Below are 18,606 nucleotides of genomic sequence, written 5' to 3'. Positions count from 1 at the left end.
GTCCAACAGGCCTCTCCCTAAATTAATTCTGATTCAGCCCATGGAATGGAATAGCCTCAGAAGCAGTATCATGCAATTAGGTGGTACATGAAGGCCCATAATCTTTCCTTAATAAAAGTACACCTGAGAATGTAGCAATACTGCTAGACCACTGACAATAGCTTAAAATATATGCCTGTTGACTTGAGATTATTATTGCTGATGTTCAAAAATAATAAAAATGCTATACCCGCACAAATGTGTATATATGAGTACCAGCAGACATGCAGAAGAATGTCCACAGCATCATCAGACATAATAATCCCAAATCAGAAACTCAAATGACCACTGTCGAAGGATCGGCTAAATTACAGAATCATCATGCGATCAGATAAATTATAGAATCATCATACAGCATTGTGCTATTCAGCAAGGAAAGTGAACAAATTATCACTACACATGCAATAACAATGACTAATAGCAAAAGAAGCCAGACTCAAAAAGGTACAAAATTATATGATTCCATTTTATATGAAATTTTAAAAAGAAAAGCTAAACTAAACTACAGAGTTCACCAGGATACAGGTGACCTTTGAGAGGGAGGCACACACACCAGGAGGAGCTATATGAAAGGATCCGGAAGAACGAGTAATATTCTGTAACTTCATCTCTGTGATGGTCACACATTTACATTCACTTTGTGAAAATTTACTTTATTGTACATTTATGATTTGTGTGCTTTGTTTTTCTGTAGGTATATTACTTTAATTTATAAATATATATCCAGATTTATTAACATTCAAGTGTTTCAAATGAATGGATGGTTCTGGGAAAAAAGTTCTTTCCTAGACTTTATTTCTATTGTCTTTGAATTCTATTTTAACATCAGATTTTAGAAGGTGGTGATTTCCAGTCCTCAGCTACATCATTCCAGAATATATGTATTTCATATCAAAGGTTAGTATAAAGATTTAAGTCCTGAAAACTGGTCTTCTCTACATCTAAACTGCAAATCAGAATTTAGTCTTCTTCCCTAATTTTAGTAGGCAAAAGAATCAGGATCAATTGTGGTCCTCTGTTTGGCAAATCTACCCCAGAGTATGCATTTTTTAAAAGTCACTAGTTATGCAGTGTCACAGAAAAATGCTGAATGGGTAGTAGGATTAGAACTTTCCTATTGTTAACTTTTAAATTGGCTTCATTTGCCTCTCTCACCTAAAACCAAGATGAGGAGGAAGGAGAGAGAGAGTGTGGCATAATTGTTTTGAACATTCTCATTTCTGTTCTTTCTTTAACGTTTAACACACATTTAAGGGCCTACTGTATGTTAGGAACTGCAGTTGACATTTGGAACATGTAGCAGCAAATGGAACACGGTCCCTATCCACATAGAATACACGACAGGAGCAGCAGCAGGCTGCCTACGTACTATGCTATGCACGCACATCTCACTTTACACACGTCAATCTTACTACACAGACGAGAAAAATCTGCTTAGAAACCACTTTGCCTTGTTCACATAATGGTAAATTTGGTTTAAAATGTAACTACAGTATAAGGTCCATGATTTTCCATACATTCTGCAATAAGGTAGAATTCAAGTACAGTTCAATTCTAGATACTAACATATGAAGAGATACAATTTTTATGAAAGACTATAAAGTGTACTAACTGATCCTAAAAATTTCTATGATATAGTATAGACTTGTTTTGCTTAAGTGAGGGGTCAACAAGAAACCAGAAAGGAAACCTTCTTTCATTACCCTTCCAATACTTCAACTACTGACTAAATCATAAGGGTAAAAGATTCTTCTGTCTTTGACTGCTAGAAAGTGAAAAAATTCTCTTCGAAAGCTGTAAATACGTAAAACTCAGGAAATCTAAAGACACCTGCTGTGGGAGCCATACCTTAACTACTGCATACATATACATAAACAGACATGAATGTCTGTACATATACGTACATCAGATATTTGACAATTACTTTCATATTTCTTGCACAAAGACAATAAATATGTTACATTGCTCATGACCAGTGTCTACATCACCAATCATAATTTTGCAAAGTACATTTTTTTTCTGAGTTGAAATGGATCAAGAATACATAAACATCTTCTATGTCTATGTATATATACACATATATATGTATGTATATGTATGTATGTATATATACATATATATATACTATGTCTGCACTTATACTATAAACTATGTCTACACTAACATTTTCTGTTAGTCAAAATTATTAACATAAAGATTCTGTACCAGTCCAACCTCTATTAAACCATTACTGGCCAATTTCTTAAACAGTCAAACCTCTAACATACAGTTTGGTTTTAAAGTATTTGAATTCTGCAGGATATCTGCCTTTTGTTTTCCTTTTAAATAAAGCAGACCAGAACATTTACGGTTGCCTGAAAAATCCCATGGACGGAGGAGCCTGGTGGGCTTCAGTCCATGGGGTCGCTAAGAGTCAGACATAACTAAGTGACTTCACTTTCACTTTTCACTTTCATGCATTGGAGAAGGAAATGGCAACCCACTCCAGTGTTCTTGCCTGGAGAATCCCAGGGAAGGGGGAGCCTGGTGGGCTGCCGTCTATGGGGTCACACAGAGTCAGACATGACTGAAGCGACTTAGCAGCAGCAGCCAAAAGTCTAATTCATAAAGGAAAGGCTATAATTCAAGTTTACAAGGAATTAAACTATTTTAAAGAAGCCTCACCCTAAGGAAAAAAAAAAAGATGGCAACTGTAATTTTAAAACATGCAAAATAGGACAGTGAAGGGAGACTATCAATAAGCAAAAAATAAAATGATCAAAATCTGTACGTTCAGATGGGGAAGAAAAGATTTCCAGATATTTTTTATACACCACTGCATGAATAAGGAAATGCCTTCCTGCTTGAGTGTTTATACCCAAAACAATACATTTCTTTTGAACTGTAACTTAACTTTCTGTTATCACATGTCATGTTATAACAATCAAACCTACATTTGTGGTAAAGCCAAAAACCACTCTGAAGAAGTGGTCTTAACCACAATTCAAAGCTTATAAAGATTATCTGAGCCATTAACCTGTCGAGCTGCTTTCATACACTGCTAGACCAAAAAGCCAGGCCCAGCAGCTCGTTGTAGCTGCTCCCACAAGCTTCACAAGGAAGCCACAGGGCTCTGCAAGGGAAATACACAATACAGAGGAATCGAAGTTGGTGGTACAAAAATCTAACAGCGCGATACTTTGTCTTGGGTAGTTCTGCTGCTGCTGCTGCTGCTGCTGCTAAGTCACTTCAGTCGTGTCCACCTCTGTGCGACCCCAGAGACGGCAGCCCACTAGGCTCCCCCGTCCCTGGGATTCTCCAGGCAAGAACACTGGAGTGGGTTGCCCTTTCCTCCTCCAATGCATAAAAGTGAAAAGGGAAAGTGAAGTTGCTCAGTCGTGTCCGACCCTCATCGACCTCATGGACTGCAGCCTACCAGGCTCCTCTGTCCATGGGATTTTCCAGGCAAGAGTACTGGAGGGGGGTGCCATTGCCTTCTCCAGTGGGTAGTTCTACAGGCAGCCTAATAAAACATCAACCATCTGAGGAGCCTCAGCTCAGCACAGGTACAAGAAAGACTCTGAATTGAGAATCACTATGAAGTGATTAGGGCTTCCCTGGTGGCTGAGTTGGTAAAGAATCCGCCTGCAATGCGGGAGACCTGGGTTCGATCCCTGGGTTGGGAAGATTCCCTGGAGGAGGGCATCGCAACCCACTCCCATACTCTTGCCTGAAGAATCCCAATGGACAAAGGAGTCTGGCAGACTACAGTGCCAGACTGTAGGGGTCTGCGACTTTGTGGGGTCGCAAAGAGTCGGACACGACTGAGTGACTAAAAAACAAAAAATACAAAAAACATGAAGAATATAGAACATCAGTAACTTAAAGTAGTAACGCACTAGAAGACGAGGCAAAAGCCTTGGGAGTTTGACGGTAGCAAGGAGGAAAACAAAGGTTAAGACCTCTTGGCAGGTATAGATTTAACTGTCACAGTTTGGGTTATTCGGGTTATATATTTACTTAATATCTTGCTATGCTATGAATTCAAATTAGGCAAACTGCAAAGCTGTTCTGTTATAAATTTACTAGTTAACTGGCTAGTCAACTTCCCTCTATCATTTGTCTAACTAGAAAGAAGAAGGGCACAGTTCTTTAAAGATCACCTGCTCCATTGCAGCAACTTAATTCTTAACATTTCCTCTCTCATCAACATCTATCTATACAGGCATGTTTTCTAAAGACATGTGGTCTCTATTAAGTATTAGATTTTTGACTTTCCCTCATTCTTGACTTCCATCACAAGGAATTCATTGACAAATGCTGTCCACTGCCTTCTCAAATTATCTTCTATATTTCCACTCCCTGATTCCATAAAGTTAGATGAAGCTCTTATTACAACTTTTATATCTATAGCATCCTAAACTAGCCTCATGCAGTAAAATAGACAAGCACACAACAAATAGAATATATCTGTTTATATGTGCTCTCATTTAACTATCATCAACAATCCTGATAGGCCTTCAAACTTAGAAGGGAAAATTAAACCTCAGAAAGTCACGAGATAGAATATTCCCCCTGCTTCTGATTTCATGCTGATCATACTAAGGTTGAAGATTACATATAAATATACAAGGAAGCCATCTCTAGTCTTTAAACCACTCATTTTCTTCAACTCCCCAAATAATTATGTTTGTCCCAATTCACTGATAAACTAATTCCTATTTGCTTTTACATTAAATAAACCACCTATCATATGAAAATTTATTTAAATGTTCCAGAAAAATCACTTCTTAACCTGTAAAGTATTTCTTAGCAAACCAAAACCATTGATTCTCAAGGATGAAATGCTGCAGTAATCCAACTAGAGAACAGGAACAATGCCACCGTTAAATCAGCCATGAAAATCTGATTGTGTTAACAGCCCTAGGGATTAGTCAAATCGACAGTCTTTCTTTAAGTATCCCAGTAACGAAGAAAATGTCCATCTGTTTCCATAATAAACTAGAGATGCACAAGGGAATTTTTAGGCCATAACTTTTATGCTGGACAATTTTTTTAATGGCAGAAGTGTACATTAGAGAAATATGGACAACACTATGCATGTATTATTCATATAAAATTGACTCAACTGCATACATTAACATTGTTTTCAAATGCAAGTCTGTATGTACACAGCATATGCTCACTAAACGAATGAATAATATTAAATAGTAAGTCATCTGTTAAAAAAGATGAACAAAAAACTGTCATGAAACTCTAGCTCTTAAACTATAATATTAATTACACCAACTATTGTTTTAAAATATATATATATAAAATTAAGGAAAACTAATGTCTTTATAGTCATTATACATTTTTTTAACTTTTTATTTTATATTGGAGTATAGTTGATTAACAATGTTGTGTTAGTTTCAGGTATACAGCAAAGTGGTTAAGTTACACATATACATATATCTATTCTTTTTCAAATTCTTTCCCCACTTAGGTTGTTACACAATACAGAACAGAGTTCGCTGTGCTAGACAGTAGGTCCTTACTGGTTATCCTTTTAAATACAGCAGTGTGTACATGTCAATCCCAAACTCCCTACTTATCCCTCCCCACAACCCTTCTACCCTGGTAATCATAAGTTCATTTTCATAGTCTTGTTTCTGTTCTGTAAATAAGTTCATTTGTATCATTTATTTTTAGATTCCACAGGACATTTCTGTCTGACTTACTTCACTCAGTATGACAATCACTACATCCATCCCCCTTGCTGCAAACGGTATTATTCCATTCTTTACAATGGATAAGCAGTGTTTCATGGTGTGCTTAATCACTCAGTCGTATCTGACTTTGCGACCCCATGGAGTGTAGCCTGCCAGGCTCCTCTGTCCACGGGGATTCTTCAGGCAAGAATACTGGAGTAGTCTCGTGTGTTGCCATGCCCTCCTCCAGGAGATCTTCCAACCCAGGGATCAAACCCAGGTCTCCCACACTGCAGTCAGATTCTTTACCAACTGAGCCACAAAGGAAGCCCAATATTTCATGGTATATGTGTACAAAATCTTTATCCATTCCTATGTCGATGGACACTTAGGCTGCTTCCAGGTCTTGGCTATTGTAAACAGTGTGGGTTGCTAGAGTCTGACACAACTGAGCAACTTCACTTTCACTTTCATGCATTGGAGAAGGAAATGGCAACCCACTCCAGTGTTCTTGCCTGGAGAATCCCAAGGACAGGGGAGCCTGGTAGGCTGCTGTCTATGGGGTTGCACAGAGTTGGACACGACTGAAGCGACTTAGCAGCAGCAGTAAACAGTGTTATAATCAACACTGGGGTGCATGTATCCTTGCAGACTATGTTCTTCTCGGAATATGAATATATGCCACGGCAGGATCATGTGCCGTGCTGTGCTAAGTTGCTTCTGTCACGTCGAACTCTTTGTGCATAGGATTCTCCAGGCAAGATACTAGAGTGGGTTATTGCCAAGCCCTCCTCCAGGAGATCTTCCTGACCCAGGGATCAAACCTGAGTCTCCTTCATCTCCTACATTGGCACTTTACCACCAGTGGCACCTGACAAGTCATCGCAGGATCACATGGCAGCTCTATTTTTAGTTTTTAAAGCAACCTCCATACTCTTCTCCACAGTGGCTATCGCAATTTACATTTCCACTTACAGTGTAAAAGGGTTCCCTTCTCTCCAAACCTTCTCCAGGATTTACAGTTTGTAGACTTTTTGATGATCACCATTCTGACTGTTGTGGGTTGATGTCTCACTGTAGTTTTAATTTACATTTTTCTAATAATTCAGTTCAGTTGAGTTGCTCAGTCGTGTCCAATTCCTTGCAACCCCAGGGACTGCAGCACACCAGACTTTCCTGTCCATCACCAACTCCTGGAGCTTGCTCAAACTTACATCCATTGAGTCGGTGATGCCATCCAGCCATCTCATCCTTTGTCGTCCCCTTCTCCTCCTGCCCCCAATCCCTCCCAGCATCAGAGTCTTTTCCAATAAGTCAACTCTTTGCATGAGGTGGCTCAAACTGGAGTTTCAGCTTTAGCATCATTCCTTCCAAAGAACACCCAGGACTGATCTCCTTTAGAATGGACTGGTTGGATCTCCTTGCAGTCTAAGGGACTCTCAAGAGTCTTCTCCAACATCACAGTTCAAAAGCATCAATTCTTCAGCACTCAGCTTTCTTTAAGGTCCAACTCTCACATCCATACATGACTACTGGAAAAACCATAGCTTTGAATAGATGGACTTTGTCAGTTATGTCTCTGCTTTTTAACATGCTGTTTAGGTTTTTTCATAGCTTTTCTTCCAAGGAGCAAACATCTTTTAATTTCATGGCTGCAGTCACCATCTGCAGTGATTTGGAGCCCAAGAAAATAAAGTCTCTCACTGTTTCTATTGTTTCCTCTTCTATTTGCCATGAAGTGATGGGGCTGGATGCCATGATCTTAGTTTTTTGAATATTTAATTTTAAGCCAGCTTTTTCACTCTCCTCTTTCACTTTCATCAAGACGCTCTTTAGTTCTTCTTCATTTTCTGCCATAAGGGTGGTATCATCTGCATATCTGAGGTTATTGATATTTCTCCCATCAATCTTGATTCCAGCTTGTGCTTCATCCAGTCTGGCATTTCACATGATGTACTCTGCATATAAGCTAAATAAGCACAGTGACAAAATACAGCCCTGTCGAACTTCTTTCCCAATTTGGAACCAGTCTGTTGTTCCATGCTTGGTTCTAACTGTTACTTTTTGACTTGCATACAGATTTCTCAGGAGGCAGTTAAGGTGGTCTGGCATTCCCATCTCTTTAAGAATTTTCCAGTTTGTTGTGATCCACACAGTCAAAGGCTTTAGAATAGTCAATGAAGCAGAAGCAGATGTTCTTCTGGAATTCTCTTGCTTTTTTCTAGGATCCAACAGATGTTGGTAATTTGATCTCTGGTTCTTCCGCCTTTTCTAAATCCAGATTGAACATCTGGAATTTCTTGGTTTATGTACTGTTGAAGTACATGATATTTAATAACTAGATATCTAATAATTAAGTACCTTTCCATGTGTCTCTTAGCCATCTGTATGTCTTCTTTGAAGAAATGTCTATTGCACATTTGTTGACTGGGTTGTTTGATGATGACCAACTATTTTGAATTAACCAATGATTATGAACAAAATGATCTGAAATGTCCAACAAGTTATTTTCTACAGTGGAGGAGAATTTTATATAAATTGTCTACCAAATGAGCTGATACTAACTTCACAAGTTTTATAATGAGGAGAAAAAGGAATTAACTATTTTACCAAGTCCAAAAAACTAAAATGATGATTAATTTCCTCACTCTAATGAAACTGTCTACTTTTCCCATAGAGAATGCCCTGCCAAGATACCATGGTATAGGTAACTGCTGTTTCTTGCTCTTCAATAGCAGTGTAGTTTAATGAGGCATACTGACACTTCAAAAAAAAGTGATAATCCACATTGTTGACAGATTCTATTAAGAACTGGTATCAAGATCTAAATGGGGCTATAAACAATACAGCTGAAAAGAACTCCTTAGAAGTTTATGTTCTTTCATGTAGTTATGTGGAATCTAAAACTAACTGTTAGGAAAACTTATATACACCAGGTGTAAATTTTCAGTAATTTCACCCAGGCAATTTTTTACTACAATAACAATAATCAAGTGCTAATATAAGACCCATTATGTATAAGCCAATAATAATGATGCTGTTAACAAATTAACTTCCTGGGCTTTTAAAATGTTAGTAACTCTTGGGTATGAAGGATAGTTTAAGATTGAAGTTAAGTATAAGTTTGAATTCTGGGATAAGAATCAAAGCAAAAGGGGGATCATTCTAATTGTTGACTTTTTCCCTGATTATCCAAAAATGCCTTGGTTTGGTTCTAGTATTCCTCAAGAAATTAATCCTACTCGTCTGGCCATTATACTCAACAACTTTCTTCTGAAAGAAGAATACTACTTTGCCTTGGGTCAGCCCTCTTCACTTTTGGACAATTTACTAGCACCTACATTTTATGCTATTTTCATAACATCCTTATTTCTCACTTGGTTTGCCAGGTTCTCTGACTCAAAACACAGTCACATATTATTCTAAACAGTAAGAATATAGAGCTAATATTCTTGTTCGTTCAGACTGCATGTAAACGAGAGAGGGGGGGCTAAGGGGTAGAAAGGAAGAAAGAAGAGAGAACACTGCAATATAAAAGAGCAGTAAAAAAAAAAAAAAAAAGATAGGAGAGAGAAAGACTGCTTGAGGAAGTGACAGAGTCACCAAGTTGAAGAAACATAAAAGAGAGCCATGGAGTGTCTGATGGCCATAAAAGGGCAATCGTCCACCTCCTAACAAACCAAATCCGGTCAACACCAAATACGGAAATGTTTTCATTCAAACACAGAGCTTTTCTTCTGTGGGATACGAACATAGATCACATTCTTTCCCTACAAAAAAGAAAAAAATCTCACACTTGGATATCTATTATTGTGAGAAAAATATGTTGACTTGTTGTATAAACAATTTTCAAGTTTTTCTACCCCAAAGTTCAGGACTTTCTAACAACAATAAAAACACCACAATCCTTTCACAGTTATTCTAGAGCTTCAGTCTCTATATCTGTAAAATAGGAAAGTTAAATGACAACCTGGAAAGTCATGTGAAGATTGAGCTAATACCCATAAAACACTTTAAAGGGGCATTTTGTAAGTACAATACCTGCTAAGTGTTAGCTATTATGCACTCAGCTTTTCTAGGCCTTTAGACTTACAAACCTCAACTCACAAAAGGTAACTGATGACAGAACTGTTCAAATTAAGATCATTTCAAAATAAGATGCACTTCTGTATATATCCACTCATTCTATTTATGAATTAAGAGTTTGGTAAATAAGAGAATGGCCTATTCTGCTGTTGCAGGACAGATACGTTATCTCAAAATCTAGTGTTCTCAAAAAGTTCATTCATTCAACAAGTATTTACTGAGTACCTGCTATGACTAGTCACTGTCCTGGGGCTGAGGATATAGGAATCAACAAAATAAAAATTTGTGTAATGTGGAGGATTGGAAAGGGGAAGGATTAGAAACTGGCTCCCGGCAGAGGACGCAGGGGCTTTTATTTCAAAAGTGAATGTTTTCAATGGATTCTGCCTGTTCCAAGTTTTATATACTTCTGTTACTTGCCTCTCCCCTATCCTTGCCCCGAGACTAGAGTTTCTGACTCAGAGTACTTTTCCACAGGAATTTCAAATATAAAGGAATTTTAATAAGTTCAATTTCATGCACATTTAATCTAGCTGCTATCACCAGCACTTCAACATACAGTTTTGATCACTTTCATTCACTCACTGCTATGATAAAACACAAAAGCACTCAATCAAAGTAAATGCTTTGAAAATGTTTTGTCCTATCTCCCACCCTAGGAATCCCCAGGATTCCTTATAACAAATAATTAAGGGGCAGAGGGGAAAAGGAGGCAGTCGTCCTTCCTGACCACTAGCACATTTTCAGTTATGATCTTTCAAGATTTTATGTTGACTTGGTAATTGTTAGAGCAACACCTGGAGATTTGTGGAGGTCAACTGCAGCTGCCATGAATTTATTTGCAGTTCCTCTTCATCAGCTACTAGAGCCTCACAGAGCTCATTCACTCTGAGGTGTAGGAAACTGGCTACATGGTTGATATAGTCTCCATTATGAAAGCTGTACTCCTCATTGAAGTGACAAGTCTGGCATTTCCAAGAAAACCCATGCACATTTCCCTGCTTATCACTCACCTACATACACTAACAGTTCAATAGTGTAACATCAACTGATTTCATTGTATTTTTCAAAAGAAAGACATTTCCTGATTTTTATGACAGTTTCAAAGCATATGCCCATTTTCAAGTAGGTTCATATTTGAGATGGGTTCTAATATTCTTAACAGATATCCCAGATCCCACAGAAATGCAAAATAGTATTCTTTTTAAGTAATAAATTAAAAATTAGTTTCAGAAAGTTCCTAATTCTAAAAATACTATCACTTAAAAGATTTATTTTTTTTAAACTTTGTTAAATCTAAAATGACTTTTAAAATACTTTCAAAGCACCTTAATCTTGATTCTTAGGGGGTATTTTTGACTGATCTGTTTTAGTAACCAAAAGTATAATGGAGCCGTATCTAATAATTAACACAGTAATTTATGATATGTTTTCTTCTAATTCTAGATGTGTGGTTGGGGTGCTGCCTCTAGTCAGTGATCTCAGTTCTAGGACAACTATAACTAGAAGGTAGTTGAGTTTATTTCTAAACTACAGTTTAGGAGGAAAAGCTTTGAAAGAAAAAGATAAGTTGCTCACATGCGTTATGATAAACAAAGTAAAAGGGACACGGTTATAAAGAAACAAATGCCACAAGGGTATCCCCTTGCATGAAACCCTGCACCCAACAGGATAAGCAGCATGAGGCCAAAAGTGATGATGATGGAAGTAAACATGACTAAGGTAATGATGAAAAGCCAAGTAACGCCACTGATATAAGTAGGAAGTCTGAGAAAAGACAAGGTTGGGTGGGGGTTTGGGGGTGGGGTGGGGTGCTTGGGGAAACAATAATAGAAAGGATTCAACTGTACATGGAAAGAAAGGATAGAACTGTACATGAAACAACAGGTTTCAAATTGGGAAAGGAGTATGTCAAGGCTGTATATTGTCACCCTGCTTATTTAACTTATATGCAGAGTACATCATGAGAAACGCTGGGCTGGAAGAAGCACAAGCTGGAATCAAGATTGCCAGGAGAAATATCAATAACTTCAGATATGCAGATGACACCACCCTTATGGCAGAAAATGAAGAGGAACTAAAGAGCCTCTTGATGAAAGTGAGAGTGAAAAAGTTGGCTTAAAACTGAACATTCAGAAAACTAAGATCATGGCATCCGGTCTCATCACTTCATGCGAAATAGATGGGGAAACAATGTAAACAGTGAGAGACTTTATTTTCTTGGGCTCCAAAATCACTGCAGATGCTGACTGCAGCCATGAAATTAAAAGACACTTGTTCCTTGGAAGAAAAGCTATGACCAACCTAGACAGCATATTAAAAACCAGAAACATTACCTTGCCAACAAAGGTCCATCTATTCGAAGCTATGGTTTTTCCAGTAGTCATGTATGGATGTGAGAGTTGGACCTTAAAGAAAGCTGAGCGATGAAGAATTGATGCTTTTGAACTGTGATGTTGGAGAAGACTATCGAGAGTCCCTTGGACTGCAAGGAGATCCCAACAGTCCATCCTAAAGGAGGTCAGTCTGAATATTCTTTGGAAGGACTGATGTTGAAGCTGAAACTCCAATACTTTGGCCACCTGATGCAAAGAACTGACTCATCTGAAAAGACCCTGATGCTTAAAAAGACTGAAGGCTGGAGAAGGGCATGACAGAGGATGAGATGGTTGGATGGCATCACCAACTCAATGGACATGAGTTTGAGCAAGCTCCAGGAGTTGGTGATGGACAGGGAAGTCTGGCATGCTACAGTCCCTGGGGTCATAAAAAGTCAGACATGACTGAGCAACTGAAGTGGAGTATATTTCACCCAATTCAGAGCAGCTACTATGTATGGTTTTGACTCAATTTCTAACAACTTGCAGAGAAAAATAAATTGTGCTTATTATCTTTTGGCCTATTATTTTGGCAAAGATTTTCTCTGTTTTTCAACTCCCAAGTGGAGAAAACTAATGTACAAATTCCATTGTTATGAAACAATTTACCAGAAGTCTTCATTCTCTTATCGTTTTCTAGGGAGGAGGAAACTGTATTTCAAATACAACCTTAAAACATGCATATCCTGACACTATCCTACTCTGAGGCTTTATTTTTTAAAAAATACTCACCAGAAACTCTGTGATCATCTTTAATAAGTCTATAAAGCAAATATGTGCTATTATGCAGATACTGGAATAGTAGAGGCACTAATCCAAGAAAAATAAAAATTTAAAAATTATCAAATCCTCACAAAAACAGAAGCTCTAACATTTAACTACCTTAAATACTTGTGATATATTTTATTTATGGTAACATTTTTTTCAGTGTTAAATTTTTATATATACCTTCTGAAGCAAAGAAGGTATATGAAAAGATTCTAAGATCTAAGGAATAGGAGAATGAAGTAGGTAAATTTTAGCATGTATCATCAGTTTTTCTGTAATTTTTTAATTGCATGGGTCATTTTTATCAATTCAAAGAGTAACTCCTCCACAACTAAGAAATATTATAAATTTCTTATCTATGAGCCTTTTGGAGAAGGAAATGGCAACCCACTCCAGTATTCTTGCCTGGGAAAAAACCCATGGACAGAGAAGCCTGGCTGTCTACAGTCCACAGGGTCGCAAAGAGTCAGACACGACTGAGAGACTTCACTATCACTGACACTGCTGTTGCTGCTGCTAAGTTGCTTCAGTCGTGTCCGACTCTGTGCGACCCCAGAGATGGCAGCCCACCAGGCTTCGCCATCCCTGGGATTCTCCAGGCAAGAACACTGGAGTGGGTTGCCATTTCCTTCTCCAATGCATGAAAGTGAAAAGTGAAAGGGAAGTCGCTCAGTCGTGTCCGACTCTTAGAGACCCCATGGACTGCAGCCTACCAGGCTCCTCCATCCATGGGATTTTCCAGGCAAGAGTACTGCAGTGGGGTGCCATTGCCTTCTCCCACACTATGAGCCTTTAAATATTTAGCCGGGCAAGCAAGCAACAAGAAAACACACACACACACACACACACAAATAATACTATAAAAAACAAATATGAAGTTTCATAGTTAAATAACTGTTCCCTACTGCCACAGGACTGGAAAAGGTCAGTTTTCATTCCAATCCCAAAGAAAGGCAATGCCAAAGAATGCTCAAACTACCGCACAATTGCACTCATCTCACACTCTAGGAAAGTAATGCTCAAAATTCTCCAAGCCAGGCTTCAGCAATATGTGAACCGTCAACTTCCTGATGTTCAAGCTGGTTTTAGAAAAGGCAGAGGAACCAGAGATCAAATTGCCAACATCCGCTGGATCATGGAAAAAGCAAAAGAGTTCCAGAAAAACATCTATTTCTGCTTTATTGACTATGCCGAAGACTTTGACTGTGTGGATCACAATAAACTGTGGAAAATTCTGAAAGAGATGGGAATACCAGACCACCTGATCTGCCTCTTGAGAAATCTGTATGCAGGTCAGGAAGCAACAGTTAGAACTGAACATGGAACAACAGACTGGTTCAAATAGGAAAAGGAGTATGTCAAGGCTGTATATTGTCACTTGGTTTATTTAACTTATATGCAGAGTACATCATGAGAAACGCTGGACTGGAAGAAACACAAGCTGGAATCAAGATTGCAGGGAGAAATATCAATAACCTCAGATATGCAGATGACACCACCCTTATGGCAGAAAGTAAAGAGGAACTCAAAAGCCTCTTGATGAAAGTGAAAGTGGAGAGTGAAAAAGTTGGCTTAAAGCTCAACATTCAGAAAGCAAAGATCATGGCATCCGGTCCCATCACTTTATGGGAAATAGATGGGGAAACAGTGGAAAGAGTGTCAGACTTTATTTTTCTGGGCTCCAAAATCACTGCAGATGGTGACTGCAGCCATGAAATTAAGACGCTTACTCCTTGGAAGGAAAGTTATGACCAACCTAGATAGCATATTCAAAAGCAGAGACATTACTTTGCCAACAAAGGTTCATCTAGTCAAGGCTATGGTTTTTCCAGTGGTCATGTATGGATGTGAGAGTTGGACTGTGAAGAAGGCTGAGCGCCGAAGACCTGATGCTTTTGAACTGTGGTGTTGCAGAAGACTCTTGAGAGTCCCTTGGACTACAAGGAGATCCAACCAGTACATTCTGAAGATCAGCCCTGGGATTTCTTTGGAAGGAATGAAGCTAAAGCTGAAACTCCAGTACTTTGGCCACCTCATGCGAAGAGTTGACTCATTGGAAAAGACTCTGATGCTGGGAGGGATTGGGGGCAGGAGGAGAAGGGGACGACAGAGGATGAGGCTGGATGGCTTCACTGACTCAATGGACGTGAGTCTGAGTGAACTCCGGGAGTTGGTGAGGGACAGGGAGGCCTGGCGTGCTGCGATTCATGGGGTTGCAAAGAGTCGGACACGACTGAGTGACTGATCTGATCTGACTGTCAGAGATAAAACTACTGAGCTAATAATACTGTTTTAAATATCTGAAGTCTTCTCTGACTGAGATTAGTTTGACAATACACATTTATAAGACAGAGTTTCATACTGTTTCCCAGTTGATCATTACTAGAACTTAGGTCTGCAATACAGTACATATACGTACCTTGAAACAAGTTTTTACACAACTATATCACGTGATACACTCATGACATTTCCTTTTCTGTCCAACAAATTTCATTTAATTTGTTGGGGGGGAGGCGAGAAGAACAGCAACTTATTAAATTGATTACAAAATGGGCTGCCATTGGCAGTTTGAAAACTACTGATTTAAGAGTTGATTAACACCAGAATACATGCTAAGGGACGGTATACTAGATTACTTGATAAAACAGGCGTAGTTAATGCCGCTCAAGAGCTGTGGCTACTATGTTTCCCTTTTCTTCCTACTCCTCAGTCTCCTATACTGAACTTCACTTGCATATCGCTAGGAGCCACAGACTGGAACCTATCCTGGTCACTTTTTCTCAGAAAGGCAAAACAATATAAAACCAATACCACTTCTGAGGGACATCTATTACTATGGGAAGCATACACTTAGTGGAACTAAAACGATCCAATCAACATACACATAAATGTGCCTATCTTGTTTATTTCAGCTTAAAAAAACGAAACAAGTTTGTTTCAAAATACTCCTTTCTACATTCACTGCTCTGATTTTCTTTTCTATTACATGTCTTAATGCTGATCATAACCCACTAAATTGAGTTCTTGACCCACTAATGAATAGGTGGAAACCTGCAATTTGAAAAACACAGCTTCAGAGAACACACAAATCAACCTAGCAGGATAAGAGAACCACAAATAAATTACCAGTCTCTAGTGGCCACCTTCTTTCACTGATGAGAAAAAGCTCAAAGAACTGAAAACAGTAGTCAAAGAGTGATTGTTTATTTAACTCCAGGAAGACCATACAAGAAGGTATAAGATTCAGGAAAAGAAAAAGTGTGACAGCATTACACCCCCACACAAAGGAGTTCCTGATACAGCATTTAATAATCATCACCACTGTTACTCTAACACTGGCTTCTCGCATGCTCAATCCTACACTAATTCATGTATAATTTATCTATATAAGTGGTGTGTGTTAAGGTATGTATATGTGTGTATATACACATAATGCAGTATGTAAATTATATAAGTATATACTTATGGTATTGTATTTTTAATACATAAATTTATATTTTTTCCAAGTCATTCTTACAACCTGTCAAAACCACAAAGTAGTGCCAGATGTGAAACCCAGGTTGGCTGGCTGCAGAATCTAAGCTCTTAACCACCAAGGTGTAAGCTCTTCCAAAAGAAAAGGAGTACCCAGCTCTGGCTGTGCATCAAGAATCCTCTGTGGCGTTAAAAAGAAACAGACAGATGCCCAAGTACATCTAAAAGGAGATATAAAAGGAGACTTTTTTAAGCTCAAGTGGCAAGTATTACAGAGAAATATATTTTGTAGACAACGTATCAATACCATCTCCAACCCATTATGTCAGAAAAGATCTTTTTCGAAGGAGTAGATACTACCATATTGGACATAAAACACCTGCTGAATTAATCGACAGTTGACTTCACCTTGAAATTTGATTCACTGTCATTATAGGCTAGAATTTAATAAAAAGTAGTTTTGTCTTAGATTCAACAACTAAATTCCACTGATAATTTAACTGCTGACACATCAAAAGGTTCTCAACATAAGGTAGCCTAAACGAGAAAAATTACAGGCTGTTCCACTGTATTTCTATTACACTTATATATCCATGATTTAAACCTCTATTTTCCCAACATATTTTCCTTCATTACCTAAAAGATAAAGAATTTTGAACCCAATGTAACATAAATGAATTCAGCATTCTCCCTGGGTGGATTCACTCCCACATCTTGAAGAAAACATTTAGTAGCAAGCACATAGTACACAATTAGGAGGTTTCCAAGGTTTCAAATAATTAAGAAATGGTTTTGACTACATCACTCAAATAAAATGTTATGAACATAAAAACCCTAAAGATTTTTGACCGTTAAGAGGGTAACACGAAGCCTAGAATTACCACTATTAGCAACCACAAGCAACAGTGGGACTACATACCTCACGCACGTGGAAGACTAACTGTGTACTCATGGTGGTGAAGAGAGAACAATCACACTACTAATGAAGCATCACTCATTTTCCTCTCAGTAAAAATTTTTTGTAAAAGACAAAAACAGCACAAACTATAAATGGTCCACGTAAAAATTATTTTGTTTGGTCAAATTAATACCCTAACTGAAGAACTGTATCCAATTATTTCCTGTTCAGGCTACAATGAAATGACAGCACTGCAGAGAAACTAGCCTATGATGTAAACCATAAAGATAATTACAGACTAACATGTGAATAATCCCCAAACTATTTGATGAAAGAAAATTATAACCGATTACTATTAAAATTTAGCAAAAAATGTCTACTCCAGTGTCTCCTATAACCATATCTCAAAAGGGGGGAAGAGGGGACTCATCCAACAAGCTTGGGATATATAGTTTTTTTTAATAAACAAAAAATACTTTTGCCATAAATCCATAACCACATCTGCAATCTAAGTATTAAAATATTTTAAATACATGTTAATTAAATATAGAATCATTAGTGTTTGTTCTACCCATGACCTTGGGGGATCACTGGAAGATTTCTAAAGCATACCTTTTAATCCACGCCATGGTACTTCAAGAACATGTTAAGGTAAGCCACGGGCTGGAACACTTCGATGCACCTCAAAACACCTCAGCCAGTATATCTGTATAATTCTCCTTTCCTTTTGAGATCAAAATGTTTCCGAAGAACTATAATGGTTCCATCTGAATGACAGTTTCATAATTTCAATGACTTAAAAACAAACAAACAAAAAAAGGACTTAAGTGTTGGTATGTTAAGCCACTAGTGCACTGTGTTAACTCCTGCCACGACTAAAAAGCAAACCAGCTGCTGCTCCTGCTATGTAACACTGTCACTTTTAATATGACCCTCATGGGAATGAGGAAGAGTACCTGCTTAGTGGCCAGCAACAGCCCTTGCTTTCCTGCATGCGTGAGTACTTTCGCTTCAGTCGTGTTCGACTTTCTGCGACCCTATGGGCTGTAGCCCACCAGGCTCCTGTCCATGGGATTCTCCAGGCAAGAATACTGGAGTGGGCTGCCATGCCCTTTCCAGGTGATCTTCCTGACTCTGGGATCGAACCCACCACGTCTCTTACGTTTGCTGCATTGGCAGGTAGGTTCTTTACCACTAGCTTGCTTTATTAGGATCTATCCAAATCCCACAAATTTCTTTGCCCCAACTGATTCTTCAGTTTTCTTCTCAAGGAATTAAAACAACCTAAAAGTCA

General features: G+C 38.3%; 1 protein-coding gene across 8 annotated transcripts in view; it reads right to left on the bottom strand.

Annotated features, from left to right (window-relative positions):
- RBPJ (recombination signal binding protein for immunoglobulin kappa J region) overlaps nt 1–18,606 on the bottom strand; it is a 242,172-nt gene that overhangs the window by 56,509 nt on the left and 167,057 nt on the right. For 3 of the 8 annotated variants that reach the window (XM_061419844.1, XM_061419843.1, XM_061419845.1), the window contains exon 2: nt 17,925–18,107. The exons of the other annotated variants lie outside the window; for them this stretch is intronic. In XM_061419844.1, coding sequence (XP_061275828.1) covers nt 17,925–17,941 — 17 coding nt within the window. In that variant the 5' untranslated portion in view covers nt 17,942–18,107. The remainder of the gene's footprint in view (nt 1–17,924; nt 18,108–18,606) is intronic. 8 annotated transcript variants of the gene reach the window in all.

This window comes from Bos javanicus, chromosome 6 (genome assembly GCF_032452875.1).
Source record: "Bos javanicus breed banteng chromosome 6, ARS-OSU_banteng_1.0, whole genome shotgun sequence".
In the NCBI taxonomy this organism is placed as follows: domain Eukaryota; kingdom Metazoa; phylum Chordata; class Mammalia; order Artiodactyla; family Bovidae; genus Bos; species Bos javanicus.
Note: the sequence above shows the minus strand (reverse complement) of the source record. Positions and strands in the feature narration are given on the sequence as shown.